This window comes from Aquarana catesbeiana, linkage group LG03, assembly GCF_042186555.1.
Source record: "Aquarana catesbeiana isolate 2022-GZ linkage group LG03, ASM4218655v1, whole genome shotgun sequence".
Classification (NCBI taxonomy): Eukaryota; Metazoa; Chordata; class Amphibia; order Anura; family Ranidae; genus Aquarana; species Aquarana catesbeiana.
The window spans coordinates 561053981-561075980 of NC_133326.1; the positions used below are offsets into that span (position 1 = coordinate 561053981).

General features: G+C 47.1%; 1 protein-coding gene across 1 annotated transcript in view; it reads right to left on the reverse strand.

The window, feature by feature from the left end:
- LOC141132855 (aldo-keto reductase family 1 member C1-like) overlaps window positions 1-21419 on the reverse strand; it is a 108777-nt gene extending 87358 nt beyond the window's left edge. The window contains exon 1 of the mRNA XM_073621776.1: window positions 21237-21419. Within this exon, the coding sequence (XP_073477877.1) occupies window positions 21237-21323 (87 nt within the window). The 5' untranslated portion in view covers window positions 21324-21419. The remainder of the gene's footprint in view (window positions 1-21236) is intronic.
- Between the last annotated feature and the right edge of the window lie 581 nt (window positions 21420-22000).

Genomic DNA, 22000 nt, shown 5'->3' on the forward strand with positions numbered 1-22000 from the left:
TTCAGATGGCGCTCCGCAGGCCATGGGTTGGTTGGGCGTACCACTCTACCCACACATCACACTCTAGGGGAGTTTCTGTACCAATTGCCAAATCAGTACATTTTGAATTATGCGAGCTAACTACCGACCCGAATGGCTGTTATGTATTTATTCATGCCAAAGTATATGGAGAGCCCTTGCTTTTAATGGCTTTTTATATACCACCTCCATTTAATGTATCCATGGTCAAGGAAGGCATATCATATATGACCCGTCATCCAAATATAGCAGCGGTTTGGCTAGGGGATTTTAATGTTACTTTGAACCCGGCTCTAGACAGGCTGCAGTTGACATCAACAGCTCCCGGTGCTCCCACCGAGACTAAGTTCTTTAAGCTTATCTCCACCTTCCACCTGATAGATACATGGAGACATAAATTCCCACTGGCTAAGTCATATTCATGCTTCTCGGCATCTCGAGGCTCTATGTCCCGTATAGACTTTATACTTATCTCCCGCAGATTGATCCCAAGACTATCGGAGGTAATGTTTTGCCCTAGAGTACTGTCGGACCATAGTCCTTATTGGATTACATTAAGTATTCCAGTGGCAAAACCACCACGAGCATGGCGTCTGAATCCATTATGGCTATCTCTTCTACCAGATGATGATGAGCTCATAGACAAATGGAAATTATACTTTATTGAAAATGATGATTCAGCATCGCCATCCGCAGTCTGGGACTCTTTTAAGCTATTTGTTAGGCATACATTGATAACAGCGATTAATAAAATCAAGATGGACTCTTCTAGTGCCCTCGGTAAGGCGCTGGAGGACTTGTCCACTGCAGAAAGAGAGTATGCCAACACCCCGACATCAATAACTGTAGACCAACTTAAACTACAGACTAGAGTGGTTAATCAGCTACAGTACCAGAAAGCCAAACAAAAAATGTTTTTTTCTAAGCAAAAAATGTTTGAACATGGGAAAAAGGCAGGCAAGTTACTTGCATACCTGGTCCACAGCGAAGATAGACCCCCAGTGGTTATCACACTACATGGCTCAGGAGGACAAAAAATAACAGACCCACCTACAGTAACCTCAATGTTTAGGGACTTCTTCGCAGATTTATACACAACGACAGCCCCCACTGAGACCCATCACATGTCTCTTTTTCTTGAAAAGGTGTCCTTCCCACAGTTAACGGAAGAACAAGTAGAACTATTGGAAGCCCCACTCACTTTAGACGAAATATCAACTGCTATGGCTAGCTTTGCTAGGTCTAAACCCCCTGGTTCAGATGGACTTCCAGTAGAGTTCTATTCCCAATTCAGCGAAATACTAACCCCTAAGCTATTAAAACTGTATAATTATCTATTTGAAACTGGGACTTTATCTCCATCAATGACAGAGGCTACAATAGTCCTCATCCCTAAACCTGGTAAAGATCTGGGGTTTCCAGAATCCTATCGGCCAATATCACTTCTACAGGTTGATATCAAAATACTTGCCAAAGTTCTATCGATTAGGCTCAATCAGGTAATATTAGCATTAATACATGCAGACCAGGCTGGTTTCATGCCTGGACGCAACAACTCGTTTAATCTTAGGAAACTATACATTAACCTGCAAGTCACACACGAGGAAGTTGGTACACGGGTGGTTGTGACCTTAGACACAGCGAAAGCCTTCGACTCGGTAGAGTGGAGGTACCTCTGGAGGTGCTTGGAGGGCTATGGATTTGGCCCAAAATTTATTAAATGGGTCCAACTTTTATACCAGGCACCCAGGGCCAAAGTGGTGGCTAATGGATGGTCGTCTCAGTTATTCGAACTCAGTAGAGGCACGAGACAGAGTTGCCCCCTATCCCCACTACTATATGCCCTGGCGGCAGAACCACTGGCAATATCCATCCGAGCAAATCCAGAGATCAGGGGACTTAAAATGGGCTCTCTGACTGAAAAAATTAGCATGTACGCAGATGACACACTATTGTACCTGGCAGACTCGGGCCCATCATTATGCAATGCACTCCACACGATAGAACAATTTGGGATATTTTCAGGTCTAAAAATCAATTGGGACAAATCCCAAATTTTGCCAATTGATAGTTTCCCACCCTCAGAATCCCAAACCAGGCTCCCACTTCAGAGAGTAGATGTTATTAAATACTTGGGGATTTATATAACCAGATCCCCTACAGGCTATATATCTTTGAATATAACCCCTCTCACTTCCCTAGTTAAAAATAAAATACGGGTCTGGTCCAAACTACCACTGGGAGTCTGGGGACGTATAAACCTAATCAAAATGATTCTACTACCCAAAATACTCTATATATTATGGCACACCCCCGTTTATCTACCCTTAAAACATTTTAAATCTCTAGAGTCCCTCTTAAAGACATTTGTGTGGGGAAATAATAGGCATAAATTGACATGGCAAGCCCTCAAAAATCCGACTGATCTAGGCGGCACTGCTCTACCCGACTTTAACCTATACTACATTGCAGCACAGCTATCTCAGCTTTTTCATCTAGACAAAACCGACAGTGAGAGATTTCTTACGCTCATATGTCCTAAATGGGCACAGTACACCAAAGACCCGATATATGCAATAGCGACAGACAAGGGAGGGATGGAACTAGGAGACAGAAGACATACCATACTATACCACTACAGGAAAATATGGAATTTAGCAACCTCTATACTTGACATCCCACAGTTCAACGACTATACACCGTTATGGCACAACAAAAATCTCCAAGAGTTTAATAAAATACAGGACACATCTATATGGTCCACACAGGGAATATTTTACCTACATCATATATTAAAAGATGGACAACTTAAAACATTTGACTTACTCAAAGAAGAATTTACAATACAGGACCAGATGTTCTATAGATTCTTACAAATCCGTCACGCAACACAATCACAATTCCCTGACTCCTGCCCTAGTCCTGCACCTAATGTACTCATTGCCATAATTAAGAGCACAGACTCTCAAAAATTGATCTCTGCATTCTACAACTTGCTCTTAACCCCTGTAGCTGCTAAAATAGCATATGGTCTTAAACCAAGATGGGAGAGGGAGGTGGGACCGGTGGAGGATGAGGAGTGGGGGGAAACGTTGGAGGCCTGTAAAACTGTATCCCCTAAACTATCAGATCGTCTGACCCAGCTCTATATTCTTCATAGAGCATACCTCACACCCCTCAGAGTTGCAAGATACAAGCGCACACAAACCACCACATGTCAGATGTGTGGGAGAGAAACAGGTACCTTTTTCCATCTTATATGGGCATGCCCTAAAATAAAAGGCTTCTGGGAACAAATTGTGGCATTTCTACATGACACCATGGGTTCACCTCTAACCTTAGACCCCAAACAGTGTCTCTGGGGTATAGTTCCAGATATAACCGATAAATACACAAAAACCTTCTTGCACGAAACACACTTTGCAGCAAGAAAGGTTATAGCCAAAAAGTGGATGAGACAAGAGACACCCAAAATAGTGGAATGGAAGGTGGAGATAAATAATACATTACCATACAAGAAATATATATATATATCAATAGAGGTTGTCCAACAGAGTACAACAAGATCTGGGACAGATGGCTCCAGGAATCTTCTACCTGTGTCTAGTGTAATTGTATGACCGTAAAGTGATATATAGGTATAAGTATGGAAAGACAGTATTTAAAACCATATATGTATACCTTGAATGTCGAGATACGCCAGAAATGTTTAAATTTAATTATATATATGTTTTCCCCTTTTTTTAAATTTTTTTTATTTTCAATGATAATAACTATAATACTGTTATAATGTCAACATGACAACATAACCTTTTATATTTTCTTTTTGTATGCACTAAATATTCAATAAAACCTTGTTTAATAAAAAAAAAAAAAAAAAAAGTAAACACGGTTGATTCATAATAAATGGCTTCAGCCAAACACTAACCATGAGTGAAAGAAAAGTTTTTGTGTTATCATTCATATTCTTAGAAAAATGGCCAAGAAATCATAAATTCTGCCAGGGTATGTAAACTTATGAGCACAACTGTATATAACATAGTGTATACAGTATGTATACACAGTATACCAAGTGTTGAGGTGCTACAATGCAGTTCCGCTGATAAGGTGTGTTGAGATTCCTTTAAGAATAAATGTCACTGCAGCTCACCAACATAACGCATGTCTTTATGCATTGCAGGAAAGCATTCAGCAGCATGTGCATTACCACAGTGCAGCAGTAGGAACCCAGCTTTAATGCACATTCGTTACAACAAAGTTAGAATCTTCATAATGCAAATAAGCCACATTTACTACAGTCGTTGTGGGGCTAAAAAGGAACATTTAGGATCCCTTTATCTACATATTTCTTGATATTTTCTTCTGGGGCTTATATACGCACCGCAATCCTCATGTTCAGGCTCCATGCACACCTTTGCAAATGCGACAGTGCATCACATTTAGGCCAACCCTTTAATTTCAATGGGCTACCCTACATATGAAAAATTGCAGAAAAGCAGTGCATTCTTTGTTTTTAACTCACATTCCACCAAGAAGCATGGTACTTTCTTATTATACATTTTGGTGAAAGCAAAAACACTTATGTTAGCAAGGTGCACTGGGGTGCCATTAAGAATTAATGACAGTGCCGAGTGATTGCACGTTTTTGTGCATTATGTACAAATGTAAACCTAGCCTCAGTGGGCAGCTCTGCATGTGCGTTAAATGCATTTGTGGCAAATTTCTGTTTTATTTGTGGTGCATTTTTTAACATTATGTTTTGTTTTGTTTTTTTCTAAGTTGCATTTACATGCATTTGCGGTGAATTTACATGCGTTCCAGTACATTCACATGCAAAAAAATGCACTATGCTGTTTTTTTTTTTTTTTTTAAAACACACATGAAAGCTTTGTAGTGGTGTAAGCTAGGCTCATTTTAATGTAGCGCTATGCTCGAAGAAGCCTCTGGAAATCCCCAGGTTTTTTTCCAAGTAGATTGCCCTGCAGCCAGGCACAAGATCACAGTCACTCTGTTCCTCAAAAACCAGTCTTGGGTATTTTTTTTGTTGTTTTTACTTATGAAGTAACCAGGATAGGCTTGAGGGAATTGAGTGGGAATCTCTTCACCAGACTCGGACTGGGACAAAAAAATAGGCCCCGACATTTCAGACTGAGCAGTCCATGGGATATTTAGCGGAAGGCACAGAGAACATGGGAGAGGGGGGCGGAGAATGTGGGGGGGTGGAGAACACGGGGGAGTACCGAGTGCACTGGGGGGGCGGAGAGCAAGGGGGGCACAGAGTAGAGGGGTGGCCGATGAGCACAGGGGGGCCTGATAGCACTGGGAGGGGCTGGAGAGCACTGAGGGGCCAGAGAGTACAGGGACGGCCGATAAGCACTGCGGGGCCTGAGAGCACTGGGAGGGGCTGGAGAGCATGTGGGGGCTGGAGAGCACTGGGGGGGCCGGAGAGTACAGGGGCGGCCGATGAGCACTGGAGAAGGCTGGAGAGTATGGGGGGGCTGGAGAGCACTGGGGGGCTGGAGAGTACAGGGGCGGCCCATGAGCACCGGGGGGCCTGAGAGCACTGGGGGTGGCTGGAGAGCATGGGGGCTGGAGAACACTGGGGGGTGCCAGAGAGTACAGGGGGCTGATGAGCATAGAGGGGCTTGAGAGCACGGGGACGGAGAGCACAGGGGATCCTGGGAGCACTGGGGGGGCTGGAGAGCATGGGGGCTGGAGAACACTGGGGGGTGCCAGAGAGTACAGGGGGCTGATGAGCACAGAGGGGCCTGAGAGCACTGGGGGGGCTGGAGAGCACTGGGGGGTCGGAGAGTACAGGGGGGCTAATGAGCCCTGGGAGGGTCTGGAGAGCACTAGGGGGGCCGGAGAGTACAGGGGCTGATGAGCACTGGGAGGAGTTGGAGAGCACTGGGGGGCCGGAGAGTACGGGGGGCTGATGAGCACTGGGAGGGGCTTGAGAGCACGGGGGGCGGAGGGCACAGGGGTGGCCGATGAGCCCCGGAGATCCTGAGAGCACTGGGAGGGGCTGGAGAGCACTGGGGGGCCAAAGAGTACAGGGGGGCTGCTGAGCACAGGGGGCCTGGGAGCACTGGGGAGGGCTGGAGAGCACTGGGGGGGCTGGAGAGTACAAGGGGGCTGATGAGCACTGGGAGGGGCTTGAGAGCTCTGGGGGGGCCGGAGTGTACAGGGGCTGGAGAGCACTGGGGGGAGTTGGAGATCACTGAGGGGGGGGCTGGAGAGCAGTGGGGGAGCCTGAGAGTACGAGGGGGGGCACCTGAGGGCATGGTGGGAGCCTGAGAGCACTAGGGGGCAGTAGAAAGAGAGTCACGGAGCCATAGGGGGACCCTAAGTGCAGGGACGGCATGACAGTGCTGGACTGCACATCTGCCTGTGTAAGAAAGGATGCTTTCCCCTTTTAGAGAGGGGGAGGGGCTGAAGGAGGAAAGTGAGGAGATGTGGAAAGGGGAAGTGACGTCAGTCGAAGAGCGGTGGAGGACGAGATTAACAGCACACCTCACCGCTCTTCATCTTCCACTGCTCATCACTATTAATGGCGGCGATTGAGGGATTTATCGAGCAGCTGAGAGCGGCGGTTGCCGCTAAAGGCGCGGACTGGCTCCAGCAGCAGCTGCAGGCGATAGCGGACGGCGGAACGACGGTGAGCGGGGGGGCCTACAACTCCTCGTGCGCGGCGGTCACGGCCGCCTGAGAGATACAGCCCTGAGGCTGGCTTGGGCTCATCCCGATCCGGGCAGCGTGGGATTGCAGCAGGAGAGACACAGACACCCAGCACGCAGGGTGGGCAGAGGGATGAACGAGGAGAGGCCCAGGGGAATCCGTGGAAGGTCGCAGTGAATGGGGGAAGGGTGCCCAGCAATGCACGCGGCTCTTCACCCCCAGCAAGGCGCGGATGCATGCAACAGCCTGAGGGGTCTGCAGGAGAGGGACGGAGGGATCGGGACACACGAGAGCGCACCGCGGCAAGTGGTCGAGGGGCACAGGCGACAGAGATGGCCAGTAGTCCACTGCAGGGCGGATGTGGGTCAGCCAGAGACACCAGGGCCAGCATGAGTGGAGTTAAAGGACGGTCAACACGCACCCCGCGAAACAGTAGGCGTAGGAGTCCGTCACCAGGGGCATCCAGCGGGCCTGGCGGTAATCTAGGGAGGAGTGGTCGAGATCAGCACCGCAGGCCCTCGGCAACCACTGCGACTGCAGCTGGGGTGCAACAAGAAGTCAGCAGGATGGACAACTGCGACGATTGGTCCGAAGGAGAGCTGTCCGGGTCTGACGGAGGCGACAACCAAGGACATCAGGCAACGGTGGTTCCAGGAGTGGCGGCTGTTGGGCCCAGTCCAGGGCAGCCTGGTGAGTGCGATTCTACTAATCCTGTTACTATTCTTTTGCATAATTTATTGGGGCGGAATGTACAGGGGGAACTTTCAGGGTCGGGGGGTATAGCCAGGCCAGGGGGGGCTGAGTACGTGTCGGCTCCTCCGCCAGCATTGGCGCCCCAGACAGGGAATGAGGGTTTGCGGGAGTTGTTAACAGGTTTAAAAGAGCTAGTAGCACGCATGGAATCAGGGTCAGGAAGTGGTCCGGCTACAGCGTGGACAACAGAGAGGACTACCCCGCAGACGGGGACCACCCCACCTCTTGCTGGTGACGTACCAGTTTCGTCGGTGGCGGCTGTTGCAGCGGTTGGGGTGCCCCCCACTACAACAGCAGTGGCTACGACTTCGGGGGGACCAGGTGAAGACAACGGAGAAAAAAGCTGATTTGGTTAGATTAGCAGACACAGCTAGGAGTGAGGTATATGTCTGCTTTGAAGGCCTGTTGGGGGCTCATTTAAAAGCAGAGATAAAGGAGAAAATATGGAAGGGCGAATACGTGAAAATTTTCACGTTGCTGCCGTTAGAAAAATTTAACCTTGATAGGTTAAAACCGGTGGAAGGAAAAAAGGAGGATGAGGAGATGCGTAGGTATCGCTTGATTCCGCGAACGTTCTCCAATTGGCTACAAGCGTTCGCCATTTTGGCGAGTGTGGTAGGCAAAAAAGCGCCAGAAAATTGTTCTTTGCTGTTCGTGTACCTGGAGGCCATTAGCGAGGCCCATAGAACATACGGGGGCATGGCGTGGCTACGCTACGATGAGCAATTTCGTCAAAGGATGGCTGTGAGACCGAATCTACGCTGGGATCACAAGGACATCAGCTTGTGGATGAGGTTGATGACGGCAGCGAGGGCCCCTAGTCAGTTTTTTCAGGCAGGGGTCGGAGGTTCAGCAACCCCAGGACAACCGACCGAGAAAAAATGGGGATATTGCTGGCAATTCAATGAGGGAACCTGCAGATTTGGATCCAACTGTCGTTTCAAGCACTTGTGTTCCGGCTGCGCGGGATCCCATGCATTGGCAAAATGTTTTAAAAAAGGAAAAGGCCGCTCCGGAGATACTTCAGGTAAGAGGGAGGACTCCGGTACGGGTGGAAAGGATGCTGCCTTTTCTCAATAGATACCCAGATCGGACAGCGCCCGCCACGCTGGGGGCAGGTTTTATTGATGGGTTTCACATTCCTTGTGCCTTGGTGGAGGTGCCGCCCGAGGCCAAGAATTTGCGGTCGGCCCTGCTGCATTCAGCGGTGGTCACTGAAAAATTGGAAAAAGAGGTTTCACTGGGACGCATGGCGGGTCCTTTTCGGGAAAGACCATTACAAGGGTTGGTGGTCTCCCCCTTGGGTGTGGTACCAAAAAGAGAGCCGAACAAGTTTAGACTCATACACCACCTCTCTTTCCCAAAGGGAGGGTCGGTGAATGATGCCATAGCACCAGAAGAGTGTGCGGTTACGTACACATCTTTTGACGCAGCGGTCGCATGGGTTAGGAGATATGGGCAGGGGTCCTTAATGGCCAAGTCCGATATTGAATCGGCCTTTCGGCTTTTGCCGGTTCATCCCGACAGTTTCAGATGGTTAGGCTGTAAATGGGAAGGGGCCTACTATGTAGACCGATGTCTTCCAATGGGATGCTCTATATCCTGTGCTCTTTTTGAAATGTTCAGATCGTTCTTGGAATGGGCAGTTCGGGATGTAGCAGGTATCAATTCAGTCATCCATTATTTGGACGACTTCCTATGTGTTGGCCCAGCGGGTTCCAACATATGTGCAGTGCTTTTGGGGACATTGCAGTATTTAGCGGAAAGGTTTGGGGTGCCGCTAGCCCCGGAGAAAACGGAGGGTCCTGCGGTGACTATCACATTTCTCGGAATAGAGATAGATTCGATGAGGATGGAATGCAGGATTCCGCAGGACAAACTGGTGAAATTGAAGGAGGAAGTTCGCGGGACTATTGGAGTTAGGAAATTGCAGCTTCGCCAACTCCAATCTCTGTTGGGTAAGTTAAATTTCGCTTGCCGAATCATCCCTATGGGCCGAATTTTCTGCAGGCGGCTGTCAGCCTCCACTGCAGGGGTCCGGGCACCAACACATTTCGTGAGTCTGAATAGAGAGCACAGGGAGGATTTACAGGTGTGGCAGGTATTCTTGGAGTCTTTCAATGGAAGGGATCTCTGGATGTCTGGGCCGATCAGCAACTGTGACTTGGAATTATTCACGGATGCGGCTGGTTCAACTGGTTTTGGTGCTTTCTTTAAGGGTCACTGGTGTGCTGCCAGGTGGCCAGTGGCTTGGCAGGAGGCTGGGTTCTTAAAGAACCTGGTACTTTTGGAGCTGTTCCCCATTGTCGTGGCCATGGAGCTGTGGGGCGAGTCATTCAAAAACCTTAATGTCCGATTCAATTGCGACAATCTGGGGGTGGTGCAAGTGGTTAATCGGCTGACCGCGGCATCCGTGACGGTTGTCAGGCTTTTGCGCCATCTAGTACTTCGCTGTTTACAACTGAATGCATTCATTTATGCTGTGCATCTGCCAGGGACTGAGAACACCTTGGCTGACGCTTTGTCTCGTTTTCAGTGGGACAGGTTCCGGAGGTTGGCACCGGAGGCAGATCTTCAGGGGGTCGCCTGTCCCAGCTGGATATGGAACATTGCCTTGGAACAGCGGCAAAATGGATTCAGTGATCCGTGAGTATGGCTACATGGAATGCCTACTCTAAGGTATGGAGGGATTGGTTCGCCTTTCTGAATGACTTGGGCATGGGATCTGATGATCCGGAAGTGGACAAGGCAGTGCTGTACTTTATCATTAGGGACTTTGAAAAAGGTATCTCGGCAGCTGCCATCAATCGTGAATTGGCAGGTTTGGCCTTCCTTTTTAAATAGCAGGGGAGTCGGGGCCATACTAAAGAATTTTGGTTACGACAGTCAGTCAAGGGATATAGGAAGGTGTAGAAACAGAGGGATGGGAGGCGCCCCGTCTCATTTGAAATGCTTAAGCAACTGATGCTTAGTTTGGAAAGGGTCAGTAGATCCGAGTACGAATGTACACTTTTCAAAGCAGCGTTCGCGCTGGCCTTTTTTGGGGCACTGAGGGTAAGCGAGCTAGTGAGCCCTTCAAAGACAGTTCCGGGCGGGCTTTTACACGGGGAGGTGGAAGTATGGGTGGATAGGGTCCGTATATGGATTAATAGGTCCAAAACGGATCAAGCTGGGAGAGGCAGGTATCTGGATTTTGGGAAGATTGCGGAGTATAGCATATGGCCGGTTAGGATTGTGGGAGCGTTCATGGAGGTCAGGCCTGATTTTACTGGCCCCTTTTTGATTCATGAGGATGGTTTGTGTCTTTCTAAATACCAGTTTGTAACGGTTTTTAAAAAATGTGTGGTTATGGTGGGATGTGACCCTTTACAGTTCTCCTCGCATTCTTTCAGGATTGGGGCAGCCACGGAGGCCGCTAGGGCGGGTTTGAGTCAGGAGGTAATTAGACGTATTGGCAGATGGGATTCGGATAGATTTAAACTTTACGTCCGCCCGCATATGGTTCAACTGTGATGTTATTTTGGTGTTGTTTACGAGTGGGAGTTGGGTATTAAGTGTTTATGTGGTTTTTTGTATTATTTATTTTGTTAACAGGTCAAGAAGTATGTCTTGTTTGGATTCTCGGGCACTCCTATGTTTTTTGGGGGCCAAGAGAGCTGACGTTCGGCTGAATGGCAGGCAGCTACGGATTCCCAGACAAGAGGCCCTCGTAAGGTGGATTGGGGTCCCGGGCATGCAATGGAATAGGGTGCTGGGGGAAGTGCATAGATTCGCTCGCCTGGATAGGGCCCCTGACGTATTGTTATTGCATGTGGGTGGAAATGATATGGGAGCCAGATCCATGAGGGACCTTATCAGAGACATCAAGTGTGATTTTTTGCGTTTAAAAGCTGCTTATCCCAAGATGGTCTTGGTGTGGTTTGATATGGTAGGGAGGTTGTCATGGCGCTGGGCTTGGTCCGATAAGAAAGTGGACAGGGCCAGGATAAAAGTTAATAAAGAAGTGAGCCGGTTTTTTATAAGGAATGGGGGTTTGGCCATTCGTCATAGGGAGTTGGAGGTTGACACATGGCGTTATCTATAGAGCGATGGCATACATCTTAATGCGGTGGGGACAGACTTATGGTCATTAGGCTTACAGGAAGGGATAAATAGAGGGCTTAGGGTGTGGAGGTGCTCTCAAGGGTAAGGGGTTACCCCTTTCGGGCTGTGGCAGTTGTTGGTTTCCTTTAATAGGATAAGTTATGTTACAAGTTGTAACATGTGTTACCCATCCAAGGATGGGGGGTGGTTTGATGGTACCCATCCATATGATGGGGGGTTTTGCTGGTACCCATACATGGAAGGATGGGGATTGAAGTTGGTACCTTCAGGCCCTAAGGGTTAACCTGGAGGAGTTTAAAAAAGGATAGGTCACTGGGGTAGGTTGTGATAATGCCGTGTCAGGGGTTTCCGACTGGCAGGTTTTAAAATAATGAGGTTGTACCAGTGACCAGGGTTATAGTTATCGTTCTTACAGTAAATTTACCCTCACAAGTTATTTAGGAAAGTACAGTTATTTATGATATTTATGTTAATTTATACGTACGCACGTTAACGCTATTGGCGCTATTGCGCGCGCGAGCGCCGGATGGCGCTTCTGTGCACAGGCATTCCTTTAAACTTTAGTTTGCTGGGATATTTGCAAGAGGGCTTTTCCTGACACAAACCTCGTTATGAAGATTCTCTATCTTCTTTTCTATCTTAAACAATGAGATGTACCTATTAGACTAACATAGCAATGACGTGTTTTTGTGTATAAAACATTAGCACCGCCTTGAATAAATTAGAAGTGTAAAAAGTAACGGTGCTGAGCGTGTCTCAGAGTGTTGACTAACAAGATATTTGGGGGGCACACTCTAAAAAATGCATTAAAGATGGTGTAGCCATAAGACCATACAGTAGAAGAAAATATTACAGCGCACACATGCAAAAAAGACATTTACCTCAAGCAAGGCTAGTTTAAAACACCTAAGCATTTCTAGAAAAACATTATCAAAAAATATGGGGATTTGGTCACACCATATTGCTATATGGTGCTAAGCCCACTTACTGCGACAAAGTACCCCATAATCAGTGGGTCCTACACTATCCATGGAGTGGGAGAACCTGCATCTCTGAACCATGAGAGCATTGCACTCTTCTAAATGGGAGAATCATAAGGTCTCCACCCATGACACAAGTGGACACTAATTAAAGGTACCTATGTTATGTAGTGAGGTGCTCCGCACCCAAAAGGATTTGGTCAGAATCCATACAATATACAAACAAGATATTTGGGGGGCACACTCTAAAAAATGCATTAAAGATGGTGCAGCCATAAGACCATACAGTAGAAGAAAATATTACAGCGCACACATGCAAAAAAGACATTTACCTCAAGCAAGGCTAGTTTAAAACACCTAAGCATTTCTAGAAAAACATTATCAAAAGAGTGTTTACTTTTATATGCATGCATAGCCACACTTTCCAATTAGAGACAGCAGCAGATAACCTTGGGCTCGATTTGATCTCTTAATCATTTCCTTAACAGCTGGTGCCGAAACCCGGGAGCTTCAGGCTACAGTCGAAGTCATACCGCGATAAGGATTTGAGCGTTAACTGATTGATAAGAGGGGGTTTGCGCAGCCCTAACAGTAGTACGGTAAGTCTTCTTTATATTCTTACCACTGTACGACTTTCTTATCTTTTGGTTGACGGCTGGATTCTGTCAGTATGCTGAGACTGTCTTAGAGGCAGGTTTTTCCGAACCTGCCAATGGGTTTCTGCTGTCTGTATTTGTTCACTGTCTGCCATTCTTTGGGCTACGAAACTCAGCAGTCTAAAAGTGCTACACGAGTGTATGTTTGTTCTCATCCCCAGATGAGCTGTCGGCCTCTGGGATGAGGTTTTTCCTTGTAGCAGACGGTTATAGGACGGGTTACTCAAGGTTTGTCGGACCTTTGAGGGTTATCTCAGCTGCTGGAGCCCCCCGCAGTCTGAAAGTGTTACAGATGTCTCACCCCCAGACGAGCTGTCGGCCTCTGGGAGTAACTGTAATGACGACTATAAACTGGGTTTAAGGGGAGTTGTCTGCCCCTGAGGTTATCTTAGCCTGCTGAAATTTTGCAGTTCGAAGAGTGGCAGGTGTAATGTCCTGTCGAGAGTGTATTTGTGGTTTACTGTTTGCTATACACGAGAGGGGTTGGGGTGGGGACTGGTTAAGGTCGGAGGGGGGCTGCCCGGGGGATCTGTTGGGTCACGGGCCGTTGCTCCATACTACCCCTGACGTGTTTGTTCTTGTTCTGAGATTAACCGTACATTACAGGGTTATAGCAGACAGTAGCAGCTAGGAGCGCAGCCTTATGTGCCCCCACCCAAGGAATTTGTTGATAAGGAGCAGTGAGAAGAATATTAACCTCTTAGTTGTACGTATTCTCCTCTCAAGCCGTTAGCCGAGAAACAGAGAGAGAAAAGAATGTGATATTGTGAAGAATGTGATATTGTGAAGAGGAGAGAAGATGTTGAAATAGTTAACAAAGTTGAACGAAGTGGCGAAAGTTATGTTGCTAAAGAAACAGGGAGAAAAATCCTGTGTGATAAAGAAAATTGGATAAAGGAGGTTAAGAAAGATGGCGATTGTATTATGTATGTGTATCACAGAGTTGATGATACAGTATGTGAAATTACCACGCTATGTTGGAATTTGAAACAAAAGGAGGGGAGGGACAGCACTGCCCTCCGTCTAACAACCACTCCTTTCTCACCACCATAGCACAACCCACTGTGACAACTCAGCCCGGCGGCCATCTTAGTGCACCCATGCCTTCACTTTCTACCCAGCCCAGTGCACTTCCTGCCGGCGGCCATCTTGGTACACCCAGTAAGCTTAAACAGCCTGTACCCAGCCCTCCCTGTTTTAAACCAGGATGGTTCATACCACACACCTGTCTTCCCCAATACGGGAGCATCACATTCCCAGGCCGGATATGTTAATGATGAAGAAGCATCTGAGTGGGAAGCCCAACAGCAGGCAGCAAGGCCACCCGCTGATTTAACCCCCAATCCGGCTCCGGACTCACAGTTCCGAGAGGATCTCAAACACATGCTGGCAACCGTAAGGAACAGTGCCTCTTGCCAGCCCCCGCCCCAACAACAGTCTCGGTTACCAGAAGGGGCACCAGTGATGTATGTCGCTTTTACTCCATCACAAGCAGCGGCCTTAGTGACAAGTCTGCCTGACCCAGAGAAGCAGCCAATTCCCTTCTACCACAGGATAGTGCAGATACAAGAAACTTACTCAGCTGCCTGGAGAGACTTGATCAGCCTATGCCAAATCAAAGCAGGACATGTCTTTTGGCCAGTCATGCAGACGGCCTTCAATGATGCCTGCCTGACAAGTGCCACTTCCTACACCTCAGGCGTGGAGTTCTGTGCACAACTCCACGACTGGGCAAAGGAGAAATTGATGGATCAGACCACCACAATCCAAGATATTACCCAAGATAAAGGGGAGTCTGAAGAAATATCACGCTAGACTCGTACAGGCCTTCGATGATCTGAGTTTCTCCCACTATGAAAAGAGACACACACGTTTCCTGCGTGGGAGTGGATGGGGTGCCCCGCTTCAGTCCATTTGTTGAGCCACCCCAAGGGGGACATTTCCTGATTTGCTTGCCAGATTTGTGGTTTCCTTTACATGTCCCTTGAATCTACTAGGAGCTGATGTGTTGTCCGGACTACAGGCCTCAATCAGGACACGCCTGAAGGGGGGATGAAGTTACATACTCCCCTAGCTTTAGAAGACTCATCTGCTTTGTATTCTCTGCCTCTCCTGACGACACTTCATGAAGCAAAAATTCAAGCTCAATACTGCAGGAAGTATTTGACAGAATCCCTGCGTGCCTATGGTCCACAGGACCGGAAGACAACGGTCACTTAAAGGTGCCACCAGTTTCAGTCAAGCTAAAAGAGGGCGCATCATTGCCCCGGAAACCACAAAGGTGGACCTTACAAACGCTTTCTTCAGTGTCCACCCTCACCCCTCCTGATGGTACCTTTTTGCATTCATCCATGGAAAGAAACGGCAACATACCTAAACAGTTGTGCCACAAGGGGCACAGAACTTTCCAAGCCAGTTTGCAAAAACTATGGCTATCATCCTTGACACATGACAAGAGGAACACCCGGAAGTGATTCTCTTCCAACATGTTGATGACCTTCTCCTTTGTGCAGCTGACTTACCCCCTGTTGAAGTCACCTCAGAAAGCCTGTTGTGCTATCTTGCCAACCAGGGGTGCAGAGCCTTAAAGCCCAAATTGCAGTGGTGCTCAACACCTGTCATTTTCCTTGGACACTGTTTGTCTCATGGGACAATACACCCCACTGAAGACAGGGTGTAAGTAATCTCTGACATCCCACTGCCACAAGGCCAGAAATCCCTTCATGCCTTCCTTGAACTAATTTCCTAGTGTGGAGCATGGATTCCAGAAGCCTTCCTACTGATGCTCTGCAATCAGACCTTTCCAGATGTCTCCTGAAGAAATATCTAAGTTTGAGGTCCTCATCAAGTGCGCCATCCCCGGCGCTAGGGCTCCCAGACTACGACAAAACGCCCAAGCTCTTTGTATCCGAACGTCTGGGACATGCGGCAGGTATACTCACCCAATCACACGACATCAGCCTACACCCCGTAGGATTTTATTCCTGTCGGCTGGATGCGGTAGCAAGAGGAGGCCTATTGTGTCTGCGAGCTGGCTTTGCTGCACAAACCTTGCTTGACAAAACTTTGAACTTGGTCCTCGGACACTGCCTCGTTCTGCATGCAACCCATGACGTTGTTGCCATATTCAACCAAGATCCAGCCGAAACACTTGGCCACTACCAGATACTTGAGACTCCTGTGTTCCCTCCTACTGGACAGCATTACTCTATTAAGTTGTCAAACACTGAACCCTACCACCCTTCTTCCACTTCTCGAGGGGGGAAAGGAAGAGGAGGAGTAGAGTCTTGACTTGTCACCCTATGACTGCATCGAACTAATACGGTTGGAAACCACGCATCTTCCCCCTGTGAGTGAAATACCCCTGCAGGATTCAGAATTCAGACCTAACAATTTATGTTTGCTGAAGAACGTGGCAAATACCGCACAGGACACGCGGTCACCACTGAAAACACTGTTCTACAAGCTGAAGCCTTACAACCGGTGATGTCTGCACAGGAGGCAGAGCTGTAAGCACTTACTACAGCATGTAAATGGGCAGAGGGAAAAAGAGCCAACATTCATATGGACTCAAGATATGCTTTCAGCATTGCCCATGATTATGGTGTTATCTAGGACAGAGGATTCCTGACGGCTGCAGGAACACCTGTGAAAACTTGATGGATGCCTTGCTTCTCCCAACCCAAGTGACTATTATGAGTAAAAGCACACGACAAACTGAACTCAAAGGAAGCTCGAGGCAATCATTTGGCCAATTCAGCTGCCAAACAGACAGCTGGTGGTCCACGGGAAGTGGACAGCAGGGTGGTAGAAGAAGACCACCCTGTGCTTACCTTACAGACTCTCCCAGTGGACAGAGTTTATCTAAAAGAACTACAGGAAACAGCAAGTCCAGATAAGAAGGAAAGCTGGAAACGGAGAGGAGCAACTCTCAGAAATGGACTATTCAAGTGCAACAAGAAGCCTTGTCTACCCAGGAGTATGTAGCCAGCCGTGGTGCAATGGGCACATGGAGCTGCCCACTTGACAAAGACTTTTATGAACTCTCTTATCAACAAGTGTTGCACCAAGAGTTACTCCACTGACCGACAACTTCTGCAGATAAATGCATTATCTGCACCAAATGTAACCCAGGACGCACAGAAAAAACACAGAAGAAGCACCTGGCAAAAGCCCTATACCCCATTCCAGAGGATGCAAATTGATCATTCTCAAGTGCCAAGAATTAGCAGATTCGAATACGCCCTAGTGGAAGTGGTCATGACTGCCAGGACCACAGCTAAGAAACTACTAAGTGAGATAGTATGTAGATTTGGGGTCCCAGAGGTGATATTGAGAGATCAGGGCCCAGCCTTAACAGCAACCCTTACTAAAGAGATTTGGGCAGCACTGGGGGTTCAGTTGGCACTACACACCCCATACCACCCTCAAAGTAGCGGGAAGGTAGAAAGGATGAATGGGACACTAAAAAAACAGGATGTTAAAGATGGCCCAAGAGACTAACATGAGTTGGCCAGACAGTTAGCCCATTGCCCTGTTCAGTGTCAGACACACCCCCGGGGGAAACATGCCCTATCCCCTAATGAAATTTTGTTTGGTTCAGCTCCCAGACTTGATTGTTACTTTCCACAACAGTTACAGTTGCAGTCTGATGTGTTGACTAATTATGTAACCACATTATCACGAGAATTAACCTGAATGCATGTCCAGGTGTTTTCTTCCATTCCAGATCCTGAATTAGATACAGGAACACACCAACTACTGTCTGGAGATCCTTGAGCCAAGATATGATGGTCCATTCCAAGTTTTGCTGACCACAGCCACCTCAGTCAAGTTGGCCAGGAAGAACACCTGAATGCACGCTTATCACTGCAGGAGAGCGTGTTTTCGGGTGCTGCATATCCTTTTTCTGTTTGATCTAGAGGGAATCTGGACCAGTGAATGTGCCCTTGCAAAGGTCATTGTGCCCCCCCCCATATCCTAACCGAAGATACCCCTGATACATACACTGACCCAACACACAGTCAGAGGAGGAAGCGAGCAGTTCTCTCCGGAAGCTTTGACCTTCATGTATACATAGATGTCATAGGGGTTACAAGGGGGGTCCCTGATGAATTTAAAGCCAGGGACCAGGTAAAAGCTGGTTTTGAGTCTTTTGATCCCCATAACAACTGTCAACAAGAATGTAGATTGGATTAACTACATGTCATAGTTATGCAATAGAGTTTGTCGATCAGCATAACTGTCTCCATGTGTTCATCTCTAGAGACCAGCTGACCCTCACCTGACTGCTTTTGTAACCTCTCCTCTAAGCATGGCCCCACCCCAGGCCCTATCAGGGATCCCTATATTAACCTGTGCACTGCAAGCCAGCAGTGCTGATCAACTATTGTGTGTTAGCCTCTGTGTGTACTTGCTGTGTTTCCTACATCTGATTCCTGTTACCGACTTTGGCGTGTTCCCGACCATCTCTGTTTGCCTGTGACCCTGAACCTTGGCGTGTACTCTGTTGTCCTTGTCTGCTTCTTTCCTTGTTGTTCCAGCCTGCTGCCTCCTTCCTCTTCTCCTGTAGTCTACCGTGAGCGTGAGCTGTGAGACCCTGGGGGCCGCGACCTGGAGCCAGACTGCAGCGCAGTCCATCCTTACCATTAAAGGCTCTGGTGAACACCTGCTGGCTCTTAGACTCCGCACCCTGGGGAATCTATGCTCTAGCTCCCAGTGGGATCTGTGTCAGTGATCCAGTAGACCTGCTTCCTGAACCTCCCAGGGTTCAATCCGCAGCAGTCAGCCATAGGGTCCACTACCTTGCGGTGCACTCCTGATCCCAACGGTGTGCATCTGTCACCCAGCCTTTAGGTGACCTGACACTACACATATTATAACCAACAGAGATTTGTAAATTACACTAAAGATGCCCTCCAGGGAATTGCTGACTAGTTAGCCCCCACTTCCTACATGACATTCCAGGACCAGATGGCCTTAGACATGGTGCTAGCTGGGAAAGGAGGTGTTTTGTAAAATCACAGGAAAAAACGGGAACCTGTTGTACATACATTCCTGATAATACTGGCCCAAATGGTAAGGTTACTTTAGCTATAAAGAAATTAGAAGATCTGTCATTGGAGTTGAAGAAGAACTCAGGTATCACAGACCCATGGGATCAATACTTTAGCTGGATGAGTGGGTGGCAGAAGGTGCTCGCCCAGATACGGGTAACGGTATTAATAATCCTGGTTCTTTTAGCCCTGATTGTATGCTGTATTCTACCTTTTGTAAAAAGTTAATGAGCAAGGCTGTAGACAATAGCACACCTACATTTCTCCACCAAGAAGAAGAGGACCCCCTTATGATGGAAGATGACAAACCCTTCACTCCTCTACAGTCACTCCATGTCCATAATCTCACAATCCTATAGGGTTTTAGGGATAGATAGCGCCTGACTGCACCTCTCCAGCTGTATCGAGGAGGGAAGTGAACAGTTGCTGTCCAATTCTATATACAGCTTAAAAGAGTTGCTGAGGAGAAGGGCCAGGCCAAAGTAAGACCTTTAGTATTAGGGACAGGAAAGAGAAAATAGACATTTTAGGGGGGACTGTGAAGGAATGTGATGTAGATAATAATAATAATAATAATCTGAAAATGTCTATTTTCTTATGTGTATTTTTCTCCTTACTCATTATATAAGTATACAGATTAGCTCTGTTCCTATATTTTCTCAAGATGGCGGGTACCCCCTACATCCCACACATCAGAAGAACGCGGAACTGAAGATAAAACCAAGGACAGCCAAACCTCGTTATGAAGATTCTCCATCTTCTTTTCTATCTTAACCAATGAGATGTACCTATTAGACTAACATAGCAATGACGTATTTTTGTGTATAAAACATTAGCACCACCTTGAATAAATTAGAAGTGTAAAAAATAACGGTGCTGAGCGTGTCTCAGAGTGTTTACTTTTATATGCATGCATAGCCACACTTTCCAATTAGAGACAGCAGCAGATAACCTTGGGCTCGATTTGAGCTCTTAATCATTTCCTTAACAATAGAAGAATCTTTATTTTTCTCCTACAGCCTCTAAATGCCCACGGGAGAGACAGAGAATGACAGACAGACCTGAGAATCAGGCATTCAGAGGCTGTAGGAGAAAAATAAAGAGATGGATTCTTCTACTGTGTATGCAGCTGCTTCTCCTATCCAGGTGCATGCATGGGGAGTTATGTGTTTGTTATTCCTGCTTTCTAATCATCCATAGCCTGCACGGGTGTGCCTGGGGGCTGCGACCTGGCAACGGTCCTACAGCAAAACCCAGGTGCTCCTTAGAAATCATTTACATCCCCATAAAGATTTTACTACGCGTTTTCTAGGAGGAAAACATTAGATTGCTTTTAAACGTGTAAAGATGCGTATGTGTACATAATTTGTTTTTATGATAAATAATTTTCCCCCTTTGTTTCGACTTAATTTATGCACCTACAGATGCGTATACATACGTTTATATGTGTAAAGTGCATGTTCTTAGATGGCGATTTTTGGATTCTGCGTTAGGGATTTGTAAGCAGCACATGTTTTCACACCTGTGTAAATCGCTCCATTAAAAATAATGCAGCTTCATTCAGATCCATAGCTAAAAAAACACTTGTATATGCATTTTTTTTTGAAGACGTGCGTATGAAGCTACACTATGTTGTTCATAAGATCCTAAAGATTCTACTTCCAGTGAACAGGGACCTCAGTCCATGACAGGAGCGCAACGAACATTCCTGCATCCGACACCCCACTGTCACTTTACAAAAAAATTTGCAGATTGTGACTACCAACATACAGTACATGCAGCACCCCCCACCACATGATAAAACAAACCTCCCCCCGGTGCCAGCCCTGCTCAAAATGTACCGCCACACAATGAAATTATGTATCTGGATTCTGTTAAAAATCTCTTACAGTTTTGTTTTTAATTAATTTGATTTGATAAAAAAAAAAAAAGCAGAAGCAAAGACAGTTAACCATCCTTTTGGCCAGAGCCATAGAATCACAGCACCTCACCTGTTCTGGGGCGTAGGTACCGAACCCAATCACCGGTATCTTGTGCCCATCGTTCAGGGCCACGCAGGAGCCTGACTTGAGGGCCATTGTCTGCCTCTACTCCCTGTCTTGAACAATGACTTCTTTGATAGTTGTGTTACTGACTTTACTCTGTTTGTTTCCAGTCCTACGGGCGTGCCTGTAATTTGGGACTGTACCAACTCACACTCTGGATTCACACCTATGCATTTTTAGTGCTTTTTGCATTTTGCAGATTTGCACTTCAGAACATGTACCATAGGAAACAATGTTAAATGGACTGTAGTGCAAATCTGCAAAATGCAAAAAGCACTAAAACTGCATAGGTGTGAATCCAGCCTTATGCTTTCATTAAAATTTTTAAAACAGGTTATACATGACTGTACATACACTAAATGCATCTTTTTGTTAATATCGCATAACAAAACTGAGGAATGCTTTAACAGATATAATGCTATGATGTACTTTACCAACCGACCCTTTGTGCTCTGAGTTTGGTTTAGTCCTGTCAGTGCATGTGAGTAAACTTTATAATGAAGCCAAACTAAGAAGCATTTGTACACTCTAAAATTGGCTGCTGTACATGAACAGGCCTGCATTATGTGAGCACCAGGGCTGCACTACCATCGAGGTCATCTGAGGTGGATGCCTCAGGCAGCTCTCATAGAGGCATGACGGGAGGACCACACTGAGGCCGGAGTGTGTTCATATCAGACATTCCGTCCTCTGTACAGCTTGGTAAAGTC